The following is a 20436-nucleotide window of genomic DNA, read 5'->3' as shown; positions in this document are numbered from 1 at the left end:
CGAAGCCAGACTTTCATTGAAAAGCCAGGTTAAAGGCACTGTCAGTTCCCTAGCACATTCTCTCAAAACACGTGGTGAAATACCATCCAGTCCCAAAGCTTTATTGACATCCAGAGTTCTCAGTATCTGAAACACAGTCTCCTCCTGCACCTCTAAACCTTGAACCTGCCCTATCCCTCCAGCATTAAAACTGACTCCACCAGGATGAAATACTCCAATAAAGTGGTCATTGAACAATTCCACTATGTCCTCTGCACCAGTCACTCTATTCCCATTTTTATCCCACAATATTATTCTTCCACAGTCATTTCTCCTCCTACTGGCCACATAGCTAAAAAATCCCCTAGGATTTTCTTTGGATCTTAGGGCCAATCTCCTCTCATATTCCAGTTTCGCTTTCCTTACCACACTAGTCACTCTTCTGGCCTGTGTCTTATATTCTTCACCTGTCTCCTTATATCTCTTCCATAGCCTCTTTTTCACATGCAATTCCCGTTTAATATTGTTTGTCATCCACTTTACTCCAAATTGTGCCCTCTTCTTCACTCGTGGTATACAACTTACCATTGCTGCTAACAAATATTCTTTCACAATTTCCCACGCACTAACAATATCCCGGCCTTCCAATTCCTCCCTCCATGAAACTTCCCGAAGTTGACGTCTAAGACTATTATAATCACCTGCATTATAATTCCACATAAGTTCCCGTCTCTTTGATACTCCTGCATGTCTATTCATTTTCCAAGACAAAACCATATGGTCACTCTCTCCAACTGGTGGGAGAGATGTCATCTCAGTTATTATCAACTCTTCTGATGCTATAACCAAATCTAAAACTCTTGAACCTCTTGTTCCCTCTGTTACATGTTGCCTAAGACATTTGTCCCTCAAGAATTCTAGAAATTCCATTCCACTATTGCTACATGCATCTTCCTCTCTCCAATTTATACTACTGTAGTTAAAATCTCCCATAACAATCATTCTTCTTGCACTTGCAAACTTAGCTGTCTAAACATCTCCTGGTCCCCATCCTCCGTGCTCCTGGGTCTGTAGCAACACCCCACTAAATATCCTGTCTTGTCTACCTCTACCTCACACCATATGCTCTCAAAATCATTTGTCTCACTTCCTTCCAAAGCCTTCACTCTTAGAGGACATAGGTCATCACTTATCATAAGCAGTACCCCCCACCACGCTTTCCCCTCCTATCCTGACAAAAAATGCTATACCCAGCGACTTCTATTCAGTGTGTCCCAGAGAGGATGATAGCAGGGGTGGCCTATTGTTTCTATACCCAGCATCATCCCTTCTAGACTCCACTGGGCTCAGTGTTACCTGATATCGTCTCCCTTCTCCCAAGTATCCATTCCCACAAGAGGCCACCCCTGCTATCATCCTCCCTGGGACACACTGACTCGTTCAGAACAGCAATCTCTCCAGATGCCTACGTCCTTCCTCATTCAAATGTAAACGGTCTCTCGCATACAATTCCTCTCTTTCTTCAAACGCATTCCAAGCATCCACATATACCAGTCCTCTCTTGTCACACATTCTTGCTATTATGCCATTCAATATCACCGCTCTTCTGCTCAGCTCATCATTATCATACCTAGTTTATGCATACTATCTCCACCATCTATTCCATCACCTGGTCTATAGTAGCACCCAACTATATATTTTATTCTGCCAGTCTCAATCTCACACTAAATAGCCTCAAATGAGCTCTTTTCACCATCCTGCATTACAACTTCAATTCTGCTTGGCTGCAGTTCATCAGCTATCATCAATAACACCCCTCTCTGCATTTTATTCTCTGTCCCTCTTAAACACACTATAACCTACACATTTCATCCCACTAACTATATCATCTTCGTCAGCCATGTTTCACTAATGCCAATAACCTGTGGCCAGGAAGAGCCAATCAAGGCCAAAAATTCTTCCTTCTTGTTACTAATGCCAGTGAAAGAAAAAAGTGACACCCAGGAGGTGTCACTCTTTTCTTTCACTACCTTTAACAATACTTTAAAGTCCTCCTTTCAATTCATTTGAGTACGAATGAATTGAAAGGAGTGTTAAAATTACATTTTATCCAAGTGTAAACAAACAAAGTTTGCGCATGAAGTATTTTCAGAACTTGTATATAGAAGCTAATGACTTCACATCACTTGCCTCAGTATTTTTATTATTATTATTGCGTGACACCTCCTGGGAGTCCAAAGACTCATTGAGGGAGGACACCTACTCTACATCTCTCTGTCTCCACCACTCAATCACACCAACTACAAATAACTGCAACAACACCAACACTATCTACTGCCTGCCACCACCACTAGTATTTCCACAGACAATCACAAACATCCATGCCCATGGCAGGATTCAAACCCACAACCTTTTGGCTGGAGAGTGGATATGCTAACCGCTCAGCCAACCAGGCTGGTAATCTTATTTTAATAAGATTGTGACACCTTTTGGCTACTCATATATGACTTCTGCATTACTTCAATCTTGGTATCACCTCTGGGTCTGGTTCCCACTGACGAGACCTCAATAAAGGCCAAAACCAGTCTGGAGATCCGTCTCATAATGCATAGCATTACACATGTTCGTAAGTATATGTGCTTTGCATTATGAGATACTAAGGCAAGTCATGTGAAGTCATTAGCTTCTATATATGAGTTGCCCAGTGCTGAAAATACTTCAGGTGCAAACTTTGTTTGCTTACACTTGGATAAAAAATTGGTTAATCCTTTATCCAAGTGTAGGCAAACAAACCCTACCGGCCATTATGGATCAAAGACGCATCCTCATATACTTCGCATCCATCATATATTTCAATGTAATATCAATGGTATTACAATTTTAATATGCACTTCGCATCCATGGCAACTTGGACGTATATATACATCCTGGCCGGTAGCATGGTTAAACCAGGAACATAATTTCTTGGCATCTTTAATTTATAGTATAACCAAGTGGTATCGCTAATCCAGGGTAGTTGAATAATAAGGTGTGACACCTTTTGACTAAACCTTTTGGAAGTCATATGAAAATATGACTTCTGCATTAGTTCAAATCTTGGTATCATCTCTGGGTCTGTCTCCCACTGATGAGACCTCAAATAAAGGTCGAAACCGGTCTGAGTAATGACCCTTCTCATAATGCATAGTATTATACATGTCCATAAGGATATGTACTTTGCATTATGAGATGCTAAAGCAAGTGATGTGAAGTCATTAGCTTCTATATACGAGTTACTCAGTCCTGAAAATACTTCAGGTGCAGCTTTGTTTGCTTACACTTGGATAAAGGATTAAACCAAGAATATAATTTCCTGGCTTCTTTAATTTATAGTATAACCAAGTGGAAAATCTTTCAGTAAAATTTTATTTGAAGTTAGCATTTGTGATGTCTTAAGGACATCTAAAATTTCAATTGCAATCGAACAAACACTTATTTCATGTAAGAGAAAATTCAGCCTCCGTAGCTCAGTTGGTACAGATGAAGCACTTTGGTCGGAAAGTGCATGAGTTTGATTCTCGTCCATGATGTGAGAAACATTTATCTGATTTCTTTTGACTAAAGGTGAGTTAGTCGGTCTCATATGGAGGTAGAGGAATTTTTTTTCAACTAGAAACTTGGGTTTTTAGTTTCTCAGAACAGGCAAACTGGTCCCATGAACACGCATGGATTACAGTCATGAATACGATACATCCCAACCATATGTCGGTCCTGAACCTGTCAATGCTGTGGTAGTTCACCGATGCTTTCTGCAATGGTGAACCACCCTGTAAAAATCTCACCAGGAATACTTTGGAAGAATATTTCATATTTATATTTGCTATGGTCTGTACGGTAATATAAATATGAAAGATTGTTCTTGGAATCAGCCTCAGCTCTAAAAAAACTTTCCAAATCTCAACAAATTTGGGTGCATGAGACTGCCCCAAATTTGGGAAGCAAGCTTGCATCCTTGAACATCACCCAACAGCCAAGATAAAGAATTTAGCCCATTTGGGGGGAACCTTTAGGACTCTAAGACCTATGCCAGTTGCCTTCTTCAGCCTCATTTGCTCATTGTTAGTACCTGCACATATCATAGTTTTATGTTTACTTTTTTTTTTAGTAAATCAAGTAATATACCTAATAATCAAATATATTATTCTAATTGTTTTTTAATATATTCTGAAAAGAACATTCCTTTTCATCTATCCCCCCCCTCTTCAATGCAGGATTAGTTACAATCAAAGAAACCGTTATGAAAAGCGGAGCATTGCTCAATCCTGTTATGCAGCGGGAAGGAGCGTTGACAAGAGGCCAATACCTGGAAGTTACGAAAGAAACTTCTAGCAATGGAAGTTCCTAGAAGTTATGAGCAAGAGGGTGAGGAGTAGTTTCTTTGCTTTGAGGGTGGTGGAGCTGTGAAATGCATTACTTGATAGTGGTGAGAGCAAGAATGGCCACTGAGTTCAAGGAGTGGTATGATAGACTGTGTTTCCTAGGAAGGACCTCCCACAATGAGTCTCTTGACTCCATGGAGGTCTGAATAATAATAATAATAATCTGATAACACACAGGAACAAAACTGCCAGTGATTTTGCTCACTTAGCCAGATGGTTAGGTTTGTGGTAAGCTACTATTGCCACAATGAAAATGTTAGACTTCTTATATTCCATGTTGTTAAATAGTCTAGTTCACTTCCCCAATTTCAAAGTTGCATCAGATGCTGAATGCTCCCAAAAGGTTTAGTCCAGTCCTATAATTTTTGTGACTTACTTCCTGAAGTAATCCTAGACCCTTTCCTTTAATCTGAAACAGATAAGTCATTGACCTGATCTGTATCTTCAATTTCCTTTAAACATACTACCATTATAATCTTGTAATAATAAATGGTGGATTTCTGAATTATTAGATGGAGAATGCACATGACTAACATTTTTATCTCGTAAAGCCCTGAAAAAAAAAATCATCCCTTCAAACACTGCCATTATTGTTGTTTTTCCCTAGTCCCCCACCTTCCAGTTTAGATTTAGGGTTATTAAGGGTTCCTTATAGGTCTTCATTGGCTATCATAGAGAATCAGGCCCAGCTATATTTCGTCCCTTAGGTAATTCCATACTTGTGTTGTATGCAAATACATTTTAATATTTTATATCCTAAATATTCTGGGTATCTAAGAAAATTAGAATGAGATTTTATGTATTTTAATATTATTAATATTAAAATATGTGAAACCCCATCCAGTTTCTCCCTTCCCCAACTTATTCGCATCGACCATACTCAGTTACTCAGTACTTGAAGCACATCATCTTATTAACTTTTAACAACTACTTAATACTCTAGGAATAAATCCTGCTTTACCAGGTTGTAACACTTCGATAAAATGATCATTAACTAGCTCAACTAAAATCATTTGCATTAGTCTCTGATTCCCATCCCCATCTAGCAAGGTAATTTGTCCAAAATCCTTTTCCTCTTACTGACCACAATGGGAAAAAAAACTTTCCATGGGATTCTCCTTAGACTGCAGCAACAGTCTATCTAATTTTTCACTTCCTTACTATCCCGGTCACCTCTCTAGCTGGAACCATCATCATCAAATTCCTGATATGTACCCTCAAAGGGTATACAGGATATAATAGTACTACATGAAAAATTTTACATCATTACTAACTTCCTATCTACAATTTTCCACCAAATCAGTCTGTTACTTGTCAAGACTCAACATTACCAGATCTTATATTTCTGTCGTCTAAGGCACTTAGTACCGCACATCAATCCATCTATATCTTGGTCTTCCTCTCGGTCGTTTTCCTACAAACCTGGCAGAGAACACTTCTTTTGCTAATCTTTCCTCGCCCATTCTGTTTAAGTGATCATACCACCTGAGATTAGCTCTGCTGATGCATTCTTTAATGCTGACAATGTCAAGTTCTTTCCTAATATCGTCGTTTTAATATGATATTGCCATTGATGCCATCTGTTCACGCCTATAATCTTTCTCAGGACTCTCATGTCTGTGGTCTCTAGTCTTTGGTCAATTGTTTTACTTCTGACACAGCTCTCAGATCCATGAGTTAAAACTGGTTTGAACACTGTATTGTGTACAGCTAATTTAGTGTTGCGACTAACTACTCTCTTATGCCATATGATTTTATTCAATTGACTTCCTACTATACCAGCGTTGTTGATTCTGTTGTCTATTTCCATATTTAATTTACCATCTTCATTAAAAATCGTGCCTAAGCAGCTGAAATGTTTTACTTGTTCCACACGTTCACAACACAGTTGACCTTTTCAATAATTCTACTGATTTTCATTGTCTTTGTTATTCATCAACATCTCCAAATCTGATATCATGTTTAATACCACTTTCCTTCATAATGTGATCCATATAGTTAATGAATAACAGAGGGGATAATGTACATCCTTGTTTCACACCAGATTTAACATTAAACCATCTTCCTGTACTTACTTCAATTCTAACTGCCGACTTACAACTCAAATACAGACAAAGTATTGCTTGATATAATGCCCCATAGACACCATATAACCATAGCATATTCAATTGCTTCTCTCTTGGCACCTTGTCATATGCCTTTTCCAGATCAACAAAACTTAAATACGTATCTTTGTTATATTCCCATGCTTTCTCAGTTATTTGTCGTAAAGTGAAGATCTGATCCTGACAGCCTCTATTTGGCCTGAATCCAGCTTGTTCTTCACCAAGCGTTTCTTCCACAATTCTTCTCAACCGTTTCTCAAGTATACTTGCATAGATCTTGCCAGTAACATTCAGTAGGGAAATACCTCTGTAATTCTCACATTCAGTTTCATTTCCCTTTTTATATATGGGTACTATTAAAACTATACTCCAATCATCGGGAATTCGTCCCTCTGTCCAGGCTTTCTGAACTATGCAGTGCAGCCACTGTAAGACTGTTATACCACCATACTTTGGCATTTCTGGTCAAATATCATCTATTCTGGCTGCCTTTCCACATTTCAAGCCTTTGGTGGCTTTTTCTATTTCAAGTACGGATTTGTATTCCTGACTGTATGCCTGTTGAGTTTTTTTTTTTTTTTTTTTTTTTTTAATCACTGTGCTATCACTACTTGTTTCATTTAGCAATTTTTCGAAGTAATTAGTCTATACTTCAAGGATATTTTTTCTCCCGTTTTCATGTCATCTTTAATATCTCTAACTCCTTTTACAGCACTCTTTCCTCCATTTCTAATCTTCTTCAACAACTTCCAGAATATCTTAGCACCTTTTTGATATTTACTTTTTTTCTATGTTCTTGCCAAAGTCGTCCAACGACTTTTGTTTAGCTAGTTTTACACAGTGTTTCGCTTTCTTACATTTGTCTCTGTATTCTCTAAGAGCACATGCTGACTAATTCGCCAGGAACTTTTGATATGCTTTCTTCTTTTCCTTCACTGCCTCTTTAACTTCCTGTGTTCACCATGCAGTTCTGATTTTTCTATCCTTGCAAACAACCTCATCACATGCCTCTCTGGCTGAATCAATCAGGGTTTTCTTCAAGGCTTGCCACTGAATCTCCAAGGTTTGGTTCCTGTTCTCAAACTCTTCAATTTTTTCTTCAATAATCTTTGTATATTTTAGTCTACAGTTCACATCTGAGAGCTGCTCGATTTTTATTCGCTTTAAAACTTTCTTACGTTCTTCTTTTCGATATGAAATTCAATTTTATCCTGCTCAAGATTAAATAGTGATATCGCTTCCAATTTCAAATTCTCTGTACACTCTAGTGTCCTGCACCAGGGAGAAAACATCACTATCAACAATAACAGAGTCAATGAGACTTTTCTTATTCCTTGCTTTTTCATGTGAATTCGTGCACATTTTTATGTTGGAACATGGTGTTAGTAATAACCAATCCATGTCCTGCGCTGAAATCCAACAGGTATTTGCCATTATTATTAGCTTTGCTCTTTTCTCCAAATTTTTCCAAAATATTTTTGTATATCTGACAATCATTTCATTTGTTCCTTTTTCATTGTCTCAGTTGATTTCTCTAAAGTGTCAAAAAATTCCTCCACTTCTACCTTAATAGAACCTTCTGTGGGACCATAGGCACAAATAAGTCTCATTGTCCAATTCCCCATTTTGATATTAGCCCACATCGCTCTACTTGAGACTGCCTGCCATTCAAGAAGATTAGCCTCTTATTTTGTGCTGAATACTATGGCTATTATTTCTTTTCCTTGATTGTCATTTCCTGATATACAATAAATACAAAAACATTTTGTATTTATTGGTCAGAAAGATCTCACCAGTTTTTGTCTTTTTTGTTGCAGTCATCCCTATTATGTTAATCTGGTACTTATCTAATTCATCAGTTAGCTCCATTTCTTTGCCATTCAGGCTTCTTATGTTGATGGTACCGATCTTTAACTGTGGTGATGTTGAGTTGAGGGTGTGCTTTCAAATTTGTTCCAGTAGCTGACTTTTCGCTGTTCGCCCTGGTTCCCTGGAGAAAACAACGGGCCTTGTTTAACTGGGCGACGCCTCAGCCTGCATGAAATTTTGTCATGTTGTACCATCATTTTGTATATTGGTTTAAGCCAATAAGAATACAATTTGGTCAGCTAAATCCCAAATTGCTAGCCCGCCCTTGATCGTTCAGTATCCGGATAGATACCCAACACGGTGCACCACGAGAAGGTGAGGATTGGACATTAGGTCAGAAGCCCTGGTCGGTTCTTCACATTCCTTTAAAGGCTATGTGGAGGGCTCCTCTCAGTTATACAGCTTTGATCCTTACGCACTCCATATATATATATATATATATATATATATATATATTCATTTTGCTTTTCCTAAATTGAGTGCTTTCTGTATCCACTTGACATGTGTAAACAATTGTTACACATTTTCTACAACTGAAAATTTGAAAGTGGATGTTAGGACAAATGTGTTTTTTTAACTGCTATGTTTACTGCTACAATAAATCTGTTCTGTCTGCATGCATGCATGCAGCATAGTCTGTGGGAGCAGAGTGTTTTTCCATTAAATGTGTTGGTCGAGTTGTCTCTAATTCAACTAATTGTTCCTAAATATAGTACACAGATGTCAAATGTCTGTTTACTGTATTTAGTGATAAATAGAAAAGATGCTTGTTTTTCTTGCTTGTGCAGTATAGCATCTGTTGAGGTTGGAAAGTTTTTAAATGGTATAGGGACATTTTTATTCTAGTCTTCAGAAACAACAGATATAGTAAAAAATTACTATTCCTGAATAAAAATGAACTTCTGTGTATTATAAAAAGTTGATCTAAAACAAAATACTAGCATGTGTGAGATATCTATTATTGATAAGATAGAAGTCATTGACACTGAATATAAATAATAATAATAAAAAAAATAAATAAAGCTAACGAATATAGGATTCCCAAAAGTGAGGATAATTTCGATAATGATCGGATATTATGTATCCTATTATTGCGTAAAATGTAGTCTCAGTAAACATAAGGAAATTCTTAAAAAAAAAGAACAAAATATACATAAACCAGAGAAATATACATGACAAGTACAACAAAGTTTACAACATGATTTGCTGCTCCCAAATCATATGTATTCCTGCCACACTTAAATGATTCACCTCATCAACATTAGTTCACTGGATTAGCCTTTCCCTAGTTTCTAACTAAACTACTAAATGTACATAGCGGCTGTTTATTGTTGGTTAATTATTTATACTTGCAAACAAATCTCTTTCCCTCTTCTCTCTCTCTGTTTTTTTTATTATGCTATCACAAATTCACTTATTCATGTCTAGAATTTATAGGATTGCATGCAATTCACTCTATAAGCAACTTATATAGGAACACATGTCACAAATGTTAATTATTAATAATTTGTTGCCATTAATGAAAGTATTTCTACTGTCACTAATTATTTCCTTTACATTTCCCATGGCTTATAAATGATGGTTCACATATTTACACCTTTTAATAATTCAAATAAAGGATTAAACTAAATTTATTATAGTTTAACCAAGGGGAAAAAACTTCCAACATCTTTCTCTAAATACAGAGTAATTTAATAATAGGGTGAAACACCTTTTGGCAACTCATATAGGTAAAGATGACCACCATTGCTTCCACCTTAGTATCACCACCTCTGGGTCTGGCTCCCACTGACGAGACCTCAATAAACATCGAAACCAGTCTGAGTGGTGGCCCTTCCCTTAAGGAGATGTGCCTTGCATTATGGGAGATACTAAGGAGTGATGAGAGCTTGGTCCACCTTCACCACGAGTTGCCTCAATCCTGAAGATACTTCAGGCACAAACATTGTTTGCTTACACTTGGAAAAAGAATTAAACTAAATTTATTATTTTCCAGTATTTAATTTCATACAAGTCATATTTGAACATACATTATTTCCTTCTCATAGAAATATGTTTTAAATGAAATGCAAAAATAAAATAAGAAAAACAAAAAAAATTGTCATCATCATCATCATCATACGTATCAAGAATTTAGGCCTAGTATGGCCTGTTCCAGCCTTAGAAGTCATCGTTGAATCGTTTAAGAGGACGTCCTGGTTTTCTTTTTCCTAATGGCTTGTACTTTAAAGCTTGTTTTGGTAATCTTTCTGTTTTCATTCTTTGAACGTGTTGCATCCATCTATCTTTATATTTTTTAATTTTTTCAATTACTGGTTCTTGGTTTAATTCTTTCATAATATCTTCATTTCTTTTGTGATCAAATAGGGTATACTTTGCAGTTTTTCTCATAAACTTCATTTCTGCTGTTGTTAATCTCTGTTTGTCTTTTTGTTTTATTGTCCAGATTTCGCTTCCATACATTAAGACCGGTAGGGCTAATGTATTGTATACTTTTAGCCTGGTTTGTTTTTGAACTAGGTTTGGTTTAAATATAGAGTTAATTACTCCTGTTATTTTTAAATATTTTGCAATTTTTATGTTTATATCTTTTTCATTTTCATAAGTGATCATACATCCTAGGTAGTTAAATGAATTCACCTGTTGTAAGATCTTGTTATCTAATACTATTTTAGTTCTTGCTGGATCTTGTCCTTTAAAGGCCATAGTTTGTGATTTTTCCGTTGATATTATCATACCATAATCTTTGGATATCTCATTTAGATTTAAAATAGCTTTCTGTAAGTTATCTTCAGAATTTGTAATTATTATTTGGTTGTCTGCAAAGAGGAGAGTGTTTAAGTTAACTGTAGGTGACAGTTTAATTCCTTGATGTAAGTTTTTACTCCATTTTATTATTATTTCATTTAAGTAGATATTAAAGAGTTGCTGAGAGGGGACATCCCTGTCAGACCCCTTGGTTTATCTCTCTTGTATATGATAACTCATGATTTAATCTTATTTGTATTTGATTATTTTCATATATACTTGTGACAGCTTTTAGGATATTATTTGGTATTTGTCTTTCTTTTAATATGTTAAATAATATGTTTCTTTTAACTTTGTCAAATGCTTTTTCAAAGTCAATAAATGCAATATGTGTTTCTAAATTATATTCTCTTCTTTTCTCTATTATTAATTTTAGGCAGAAGGCTGGGTCTATACATGATCGTCCTTTTCTAAATCCATTTTGTACCTCTAGAATAAAGTTTTCGGAATATTTCATTAGTTTGTTATTTAAGATTCTGCTGTATATTTTGTAACATGAATTTAGTATACTGATACCTCTATAGTTTTTAGGGTCATCTCTATTACCTCTCTTAAAGATAGGAATCACAATTGCTTTTTTCCATTCTATTGGGAGGATGCCAGTTGAGTAAATTTTATTTAAAAATAATAAGAGTCTTCCTTTGAATCTTGTTCCTGCGTATTTATATAGTTCTGAACCTAGCTTATCTTCTCCAGGTGATTTTCCATTTCTTGTTTCTTTCAGGCTGATTTCTAATTCTTCTTCAGTTATTTCCTTTTCATTTTCGTTAATTGTTTGCCAGTTGTCTTTTTTAAAATATTTGTCTGTCCATAGTTCTGTGTAGTAATTTCGAAATTCTTCTAATTTCAATTCAGTGTTTAATTTTATGTTTTCTTTGGTATCTGCATTTTGGTGTTTCAAAATCTTATATACATTGGGTCTTATTTTATATAAATCATGTTCTACATTAGAAACAAATTTATTCCATGACTTCTCTTTTAGCTATGGCTCTTATTCTTTTATATTCTATAAAAAAAAATTGTAATAATATCAAAAGTTCCTTTTTACTGCTTGAATGACTGAGAAAAATCTTGAGTTCAATTCACTGGAAAGCTGATAGCATCCACCGCTTTTATAATAAAAAAATAAAATAAAAATAAATAAATTAAAAAAAGTAAGCAAATATTTAAATAACTATTAGGAATCGACTTATTATTTTAGACATTTGTTTTGATCTTCTGCATATGACTGTTCAGTGTACATGAACACAATGATCTTATGGCTTGGACTTCACATGAAGTTCTAAATAAGCCCCTTGGCTGTGAATTCAACCTTTCCAGTCACTAATGCTTCACATCAACAGAGAATCTCTCATGGACATGTATATTACCTACATAGTGAAAACTGTTACCATCTTTGATGTGCCTCACATCACAAACAAATACCCTTTTCTTGTAATGGTGTAATTTAACGTTTCAATTAAGCTTTCCTAAGATTCTCTTGTCAAGTCTTAAAAATCTTAACTTTCAGCATTTTTTATGTAACTATATCTATGTGTATATGATTGTTAGTTTTACATTTTCTTGTTTCTATACTTTTCATATGATAATTAAAATGGTTAATAGCTATTATTTATCTCTTGAATTGTAGCGGTTATTCAGTATAATTTAAAAGTTCCTTATTTAAGTAACAAAGTTTCTTTAGATTTGCTTTTCATGCGTTGTGCCTGAAGACTAATACTGTATACAGGGCCGCGCCAACCTAAGGGTACACCGCGCCCGGGGCGACAACACTGATAAATGCTACATGCAATTTCTTTTAATTACTTAAGTATAAAGAGCTAATAAGCTAATTTAAATAATCTTTTAATTATTTTTTTTAATGGGCAGCCGATAAAAGTTTGCACCCGGGGGGCAAATACCCTTGGCGCGCTATATATCAAAATTTCTATACAAATTTGGTAAAATAAACATCTGTTTATATTTTTGGTTTCATTTACTCATGATCTGTCACTCTATCAGCTCAGTGATTCTTTCTTTCTTTCTTGTAAGGTTAATTACCTGAAATTTCGTAAGAATAAAATACCATTGAAAGCATGTAGAGAGGGGTGGGAGATATTGAAATAATGCCGCGATTTTAATGTCAACAAAACAGCAAACATTCAAATCGCTGTCCACATTTCTCTAGCCGATAATCTCGAATTTACAAATTATTCATGGATTTAAAAATTATTGCAACTTTACCTTTCCTAAAGGAAACTTCTGTAAAAATTCATTGCTTTTATTTGTCTGTCCAAGAGTAAACTCAGGCACTTTAAGTTCAAAGCCACTGTACTTTGCAGCAATCTGAATCTTATGAGCTCTGAAGCTTCCTGAATACGTATAGAGGGTCTGAAATAAAAATCAAAACTTAACGATTTCACATTTTTAAATCCTAACATAAAGACATAAATAATACTACATTTCAGTTAGCAAAGATCAAATTAGATCGCAAACATGTGAGACAAATACACATTGCCACTTACGCCGGCTGCCATCGCTGCTGATAAGAGAAATTTACACGATGCCTAACTGAAACGAACTGACGATCATAAGTTGTTCAATTCAATTGATAACATCAAAGCCTGGTATATCGCCCAAATCTGAAAACTGCTATAGTGTTAAATGCAATGAATGAGGTGGAAAGCTAATACTCTTCCAGACAGCCTTCTTTATACCATGTTTCCAAAATTAATGCAGTATCCAGCTGTTTTCGGGGAGGGGCGGGGGAGACCCAATAAACTCTTACATATTTTATCTAAAGGATATGATATTAAGTGAAGGAGGAAGAAGTATGATAAAAGTAACAAATTACAACTACAGAAAAACAGAAGGAACAAAATCGCATCACGAACTTTCCGAAGTATTCTTGAAAGGAAGGACAATTGAAAAAAAATATGAGATCCGAAGTTGTGCAAGTGAATAAATAAGAGGATGGAATAGTATGTAAATATGAGACCCTGTGTAGCTCAGTGGATGTGGCGTTTGCACACCACGGCGCTTGGCCGCACGAAGGAAGACTTGGTTTCGAGTCTAGTCGGTGACTAGAGGAAATTTTTCTATGCCTTTTTTCGACCGGTTCTCGAGTTAGTCGATCTCTGGCACGGGCAAACGGGTTTTTCGTCCTGTAAACTCAAGAAAATCGACCGTAGAACCCACATTATTTCAGACATTAAATATATTGTGTTAGGGTTAGGGACCACGAGATGGTGGCACATTTGAGCGTCTCTCTTCACTGTGTACCGCTTAATTAGTGATAGCCTTGGGCCATCTATCTCTGATTGGGTACCAGTGGAGATTGAGCTACCCACTCAATCTCCAAAAGTTAGATAGGGCTAAATGGCCTCGCCTACTGCCGTATACGGGAATTAAAAGGCGTTAGCTGATATTTTTTTTTTTTTTTGATGGAATAGTATGATCCTCTGTGGTTCAGTTGATTTCGATTACTCCCTTTGGCTGTAAAGACCTGGATTGGAAACCGTTCAAGGATACAAACCTTTATCGGGGACTTCACCTCAAGAGGTGAGTTAGCCATTCACATACGGTAACAGGGAATATTTCCTCTCAGACACTGGGATTTTTCATCTCTAAAATCATCCAAAATAACTTTTGGATGATTTTAGAGATGAAAAATCATTTGAGATGAAAAATCATCAAAAAAAAAATAAATAATGATTTTTTTTTTTTTTGATGGAATAGTATTTCGATTCACCTCAAGAGGTGAGTTAGCCATTCACATACGGTAACAGGGAATATTTCCTCTCAGACACTGGGATTTTATATCTCTAAAATCATCCAAAATAACAACGCAGTACACATATATAGGAGAGTAAGGTAATAAAGATTCACCACATTCCGTCGGTTGTGATGACTACATCCGCATGATGTGGTATGGCTTAGCATAAGCGTCAAAAATAGGATGGGATGCTACTTTCGAAATCTGCAAATTGCAGGTATATGAAAGAGATCAGGGAGTTGGGGAAGTGATACAGATAGAGAGTAGGCAACATTTTATGTACTCTTTAGTAGTCATTGCGAAAAGAGAACTGCATCGCAAAAAATAGTTTCTTTGAAACAAACTTCGATATTTGGTTGTTGTGTTTTTCTTTTTAAAAAATATATGCCATAAAATTTTCTAATAACTTGAACTTAACACACTTATGTATGCTGATTGATGATGACCAATTAATAACTATTGATTCTGAAGACAAAATGAAAAAAAAATCTGCTAAACTACAAAAAAAAACGAAAGCCATTCGAAATATAAAATCAGCAAAAAATAAATTAATTAAAAATTAAAAAATCAGCTGACGCCTTTTTATTCCTGTATAGGGATTAGGCGATGCCATTTAGCCCTATCTAACTTTTGGAGACTGAGTGGGCAGTTCAATCTCCACTAGCAACCAATCAGAGATAGTGTCCCGAGGCTATCACTAAGTGGCACGACGGCTCAACAAGCGCCGCCATATCTTGGTCCCTAACCCTAACACTCGTATTTAATGTTTGAAAAAATGTGGGTTCTACGGTCGATTTTCTTGAGTTTACGGGATGAAAAACCCGAGTTTCCGGGAGGTAAAACCCTCTTGCCCGTGACCTAACTCGGTAACCGATCAAAAAAAGGCTTAGAAAAATTTCTTCTAGTCAATAAAAAAAATAATAAATAAATAAAAAAAAAGACAAAAGAAGTTCTAGCTCAGAGGAAGAGGTGTTTGCACTCTACAGCACTAGACCTCCTGAAGAAAAGTTCGATTCTAGTCGCTGACTGAAATCGCAAAGGTTTCTGAGTTAGTCGATATCTGGCACAGGCAAACGAGATATTTTTCTTCCGGAAACTCGCGTTTTTCGTCACGTGAACTCAAGAAAATCGACCGTGGAACCCACATTATTTCAGACATTAAGAATATTGGATTAGGGATCAGGCACCACGAGATGGCGACACTTGTTAGCCGTCTCTTCCCAGCGTACGGCTTAAATTAGTGATAACGCGGGGCCAGATAGCCCTGATTGGCTGCCAGTGGAGATTGAACTGTCCACTCATTCTTCAAAAGTTAGGGCTAAAACGGCTCACCGATTCCCTGTACGATATAAAATAAAAAGCGTTAGCCGTTTTTTTTTTTTTGATAAAAAGACAAAGGAAAAGATTAGATAGAATCCAGCCCAGGCATTATACAGCAACAGTCAATTAAAGTTTATTATTATTGTTATTTATTAATATAATTGATACACAGTCAAAACAAGATTTAATCAACATTATTTAAACAACAATTTGAATGGTGATACAGAACAATTCAGATTCTACCCAAGAATCTAAGAATAGTCTGTCAGGTAACATCGTAAAATATGGACTGTTCCAAGTAATTCTGTTTTTGTAGGTCATATGGGGTCACTTCGCTAATGTTTAATTGCTGTAAATGGTTGCATAGCTTCTTTGAAATTGCGCCAAGTTCACCGATATCTACTAGGATAACTTTAGTGTGTTTAAGCCACAGCCTGCCAACTTGGATTGCCAGATCTCGATATTTAGTAAATTTTTTCCCCAATTCTTTGTTGTTAACGTTGCTATCACTGGGTAATGCGATATCGATAATTCAAACATGTCGATGTTCGATAATTGTGATGTCAGGTCTATTGTGTTCCAAATGCTGATCAGTTTCTATTCTGAATTCCAGAGAATTTTTACTGTTTCGTTTTTCAATGCTGTATCTATTTTATGCTACCATCAGTTATCAGAAGTACAAAATCCATATTTTTTGCATACATACCAATGAATTATTTGGATACTTGATCATGGCGGTGTTTATAGTCAGTTTGAGCAATCTTGCTCCAGGCACTGATTAGATGTTCTACAGTTTCATCTTCTGAAACTGTAGAACATCTACAGTTTCATCTTCTGAAACTGTAGAACATCTACAGTTTCAGAAGTTACTTGCAGTCATTATTGATGTTCAAAATTTTTGCTTTGATTACATTCGTTTGTAATGTATGTTCTTGAGCTGCTAGAATAAAACGTTCTGTTCTTTTTTAATATATCTATATTGTAGCCATTGCCTCAGTATCTCTACGAAAGAAGTAAGTAAAGTAAAAAGATGATTTAATTATTATTTGACACCTCCTTGGCGTGCAAAGGGAGACTGTGCTAACAGCATCGAACAATTGGCTCCTTCCAACTACTAAATGCGCTCAAACTTGCTTAACTTTTTGCTGACCAATTAGTAGCAGAGGCTCTGAGATATTAATTATTGACAACATTTATTCATTTATTTAACATGATGGGGGTTGATGAGGGATCAAGGATTCCATGAAGGAGTCAAAGGTCTAAAACGTTTGTCGATCCCTGATCTAAACCAAATTTCATTTTGATGTCCTGACTGATAATACGAACTGTATCATATCCAAGTTTTGTTTTCTTCAAAATCATAGACAAAGGTATCAAATAAATGTAGAAGAGCAATGGTGACCAGGAATCATGTTGGAAAATTCCATGTTTAATGCTAATATCTCGAATCGTTCATTATTGACTAATAAAATTCTTTTCCATTATTTCGTATCAGCAGCTAGAAACAAATGTATGTTTTTGATAATTCCAAATATCTGTAGCGAATTTAGGATCCAAGATTGCAGGAGCGAATCGAATGCTTTCTTCTAGTCTACCCATGCTGGTCTTTTGCTCATGTAGATGTTTGCGAATTGCCATTTTGTTCAATCAGATAAATCTGATTATCTGATAAATAGCGTCTATGGAATCAGTGGTGTAGCTAGAGCTTTTGCCACCTGGGGCAGTCCTTCAATACACTCCAAAAATACTACAAAAAGTCAAAACGATGTAAAGGAAATAAATTAAAATACTATGTTTATTTTTTAAGCAAAAGTTTAATTCCAACATTCTAAAATGTCATTTTTCTTGCTTTTCTGTTAGCAAAATTGTCGATGACATTGGCAAGGTCTATTTCATATTAATGCTGGTAATTCCTAATCAATTTTATTTAGAAAAACTCCTCTCAGAACCAGCAACACTCACAGCAATTCTGAGAAAAATTCTCAGTACTATTACAATATTTGGAACTGAGTTCTCGAGACTGTATTTTAGAATTAACTGCAAAAGTTCAAAAAGATCCAAAGTGCCATTCGGGTAGACCATCCCCTTCCCTTCCCCTAGCTCTGCCTCTGAGTGGAATTTACTGATTGCCATGAACATCTTCAGCATAGTCCACAGGCATTCTATTGGATGATAGTCAATTGGGTCTGAACCCTTATACCTATCTTTCATAAAGAGAAAAGTACACCCAGATACCATCCAGTGTTCCATTGAGCTTGATATCAACAAATAATTGAATTGTTCTGCCATGCAATCATGTAGACTGGTTAGATGCTTTTACCAAAACCCACTGACCATTTCTTTAGTGACAATGACACTTTGCATTTGTTTTCGTGTAATGTCTGATTGTATTTCCTTAATCTATCAGGCATCTTTACTATGTTCAATTGGATTATCCCAGATTGACCTCCAAAACTTGAATGTTTCTTTTTTTCTGGTGAAGGATTGATTGCATTTTCTCTGGAGAGACTGAAAAAAGTGACAGCGGCTCAGTCAAATTGCATATTTTGCACATGTATTTTAATTATTTCTGCAGTCGCAATAATTCTTTGATTTAGTTGTTTGATAACTTCAGAAATCGTTTTGTTTGCCAAATTATTGTGCAATTTTTGAGTTTGTTTTTGATTCTATTATTTTCCAACTATCCTTCCTTAATGCTTTAAGTTGTTCAAATCCGCTCGAATTTGTTGACTTTTGTTCCAATCGGATTTTCCATGGTGCAGAATTCTTTATCCTCGTCTTTTGCTCTTGCGCTTTGCAACCGAGCTTTATTATTATTATTATTATTATTATTATTATTATTATTATTATTATTGATGAGGTGGTGAGATGAGGACGCTGTGTAGTCATACGAAAGACTGCTCCTGTGTTTTATAGTTTTAAAGTGGTTCTAACTCCTGTTTTTAATTTATTAGTATCAAAAAGTAATTCTACGTGTCATGCTGAAGACAGTGATATATATAATTCACCGAAAGTGGCCAAGTAGAAGCATAATTTTGAGTGCTGAAAATTGAACAGTATATACCGTGGTCACCAACGTGCAAAGAACAAAGGACGTCGCCATCTTTAAAGTTGCTCAAGGGAAGAAGGGTGAGTCATGATGTGCAACAAGTGCATGAAGGATTTATCGTCCGAGAGAAATCATATAACCTGCAGGAAATGCCTTAGGAATCTTTATTTTATATATTCCATAATTTTAAAAACAAATATGGCAACGCAATCCCATGCAAAACGAGAGGAATCGAAATGCATATACTGCAGAGAGAGAGAGAGAGAGAGAGAGAAACAGGCGAGTCTTATAATTTGAATTCCGTAAATTTATTACTAGAAAAAAGGTTCATATAATAAAACAGCCAGCTTAGTAGATCTTGTTCACGAACTCTTTGATGAACACAACGAACAAATAACAAAAAAAACTAGCGAATATGAGGATTTTGTTAAATATAATAATTTAACAGTCGAAGAAGTTTTGCAAACGGTAAAAGACATTAAAATCAGCATTAACGTACTAACTGACAGGCAACACAAATTGATGAAAGAGACATCCGGACTCCGTCAAGAACAAAAACTGCAATACGAACTTTTAAATCAGCAACAACATAAAGATCTTGTTATAAGCGATCTTCCTGAAATTGCATCCACAACAAATCTCAGAGTCGTAGATTTAAAGTTAGGCCATGCAATTAACATCCCCCTACAGCATAATGACATTCAGAATAAATTGGATAGTCAGGAAGAATAAGAAACAAGGCTTGCCACGATCCGCACCCATCATAGTTCTGGCAAGCAAGGCCGCAAGAGACAATCTCATAAAAGCCATCAGACAAAAAAAAAAACAGCTGCCAAGGACTTAAACGCATCTCAAGACAACACGCCAATCTTTCTATCTGAGTATTTAACACCATTCAATCAAAACCTGTTGTACCAAGCAAGAAAAGCAAAAACAGAAAAAGAGTATCAACTTTTGTGGATCAGAGACTGCAAGATATTGTTGAGAAAGTCACAAAGTCGATACAAATAAAAGTTCGGAAGACATAAATAGGCGACCAGAGTGAAACAAAATTCTCTTAAATAGTTCAAAAAGAAGATCTCAACACAACTAAAATGAATGTGAACCATCAGACAGATGTAATAACACCAGAAT

General features: G+C 35.8%; 1 protein-coding gene across 1 annotated transcript in view; it reads right to left on the bottom strand.

The window, feature by feature from the left end:
• Positions 1–13779, bottom strand: part of eEF1gamma (elongation factor 1-gamma) — a 223886-nt gene extending 210107 nt beyond the window's left edge. The window contains exons 1-2 of the mRNA XM_090399438.1: positions 13684–13779; positions 13403–13549 (exon numbers count right to left, since the gene is read on the bottom strand). Coding sequence (XP_090255564.1) covers positions 13403–13549; positions 13684–13695 — 159 coding nt within the window. The 5' untranslated portion in view covers positions 13696–13779. The remainder of the gene's footprint in view (positions 1–13402; positions 13550–13683) is intronic.
• Between the last annotated feature and the right edge of the window lie 6657 nt (positions 13780–20436).

The sequence above is a fragment of the Typopeltis vanoorti genome, chromosome 10, assembly GCF_054136105.1.
Source record: "Typopeltis vanoorti isolate ZY-2024b chromosome 10, IOZ_Tvanoo_1.0, whole genome shotgun sequence".
NCBI classification, from domain to species: Eukaryota; Metazoa; Arthropoda; class Arachnida; order Uropygi; family Thelyphonidae; genus Typopeltis; species Typopeltis vanoorti.
The sequence above is the reverse complement of the archived record's forward strand: the minus strand, read 5'-3'. Positions and strand labels throughout refer to the sequence as shown.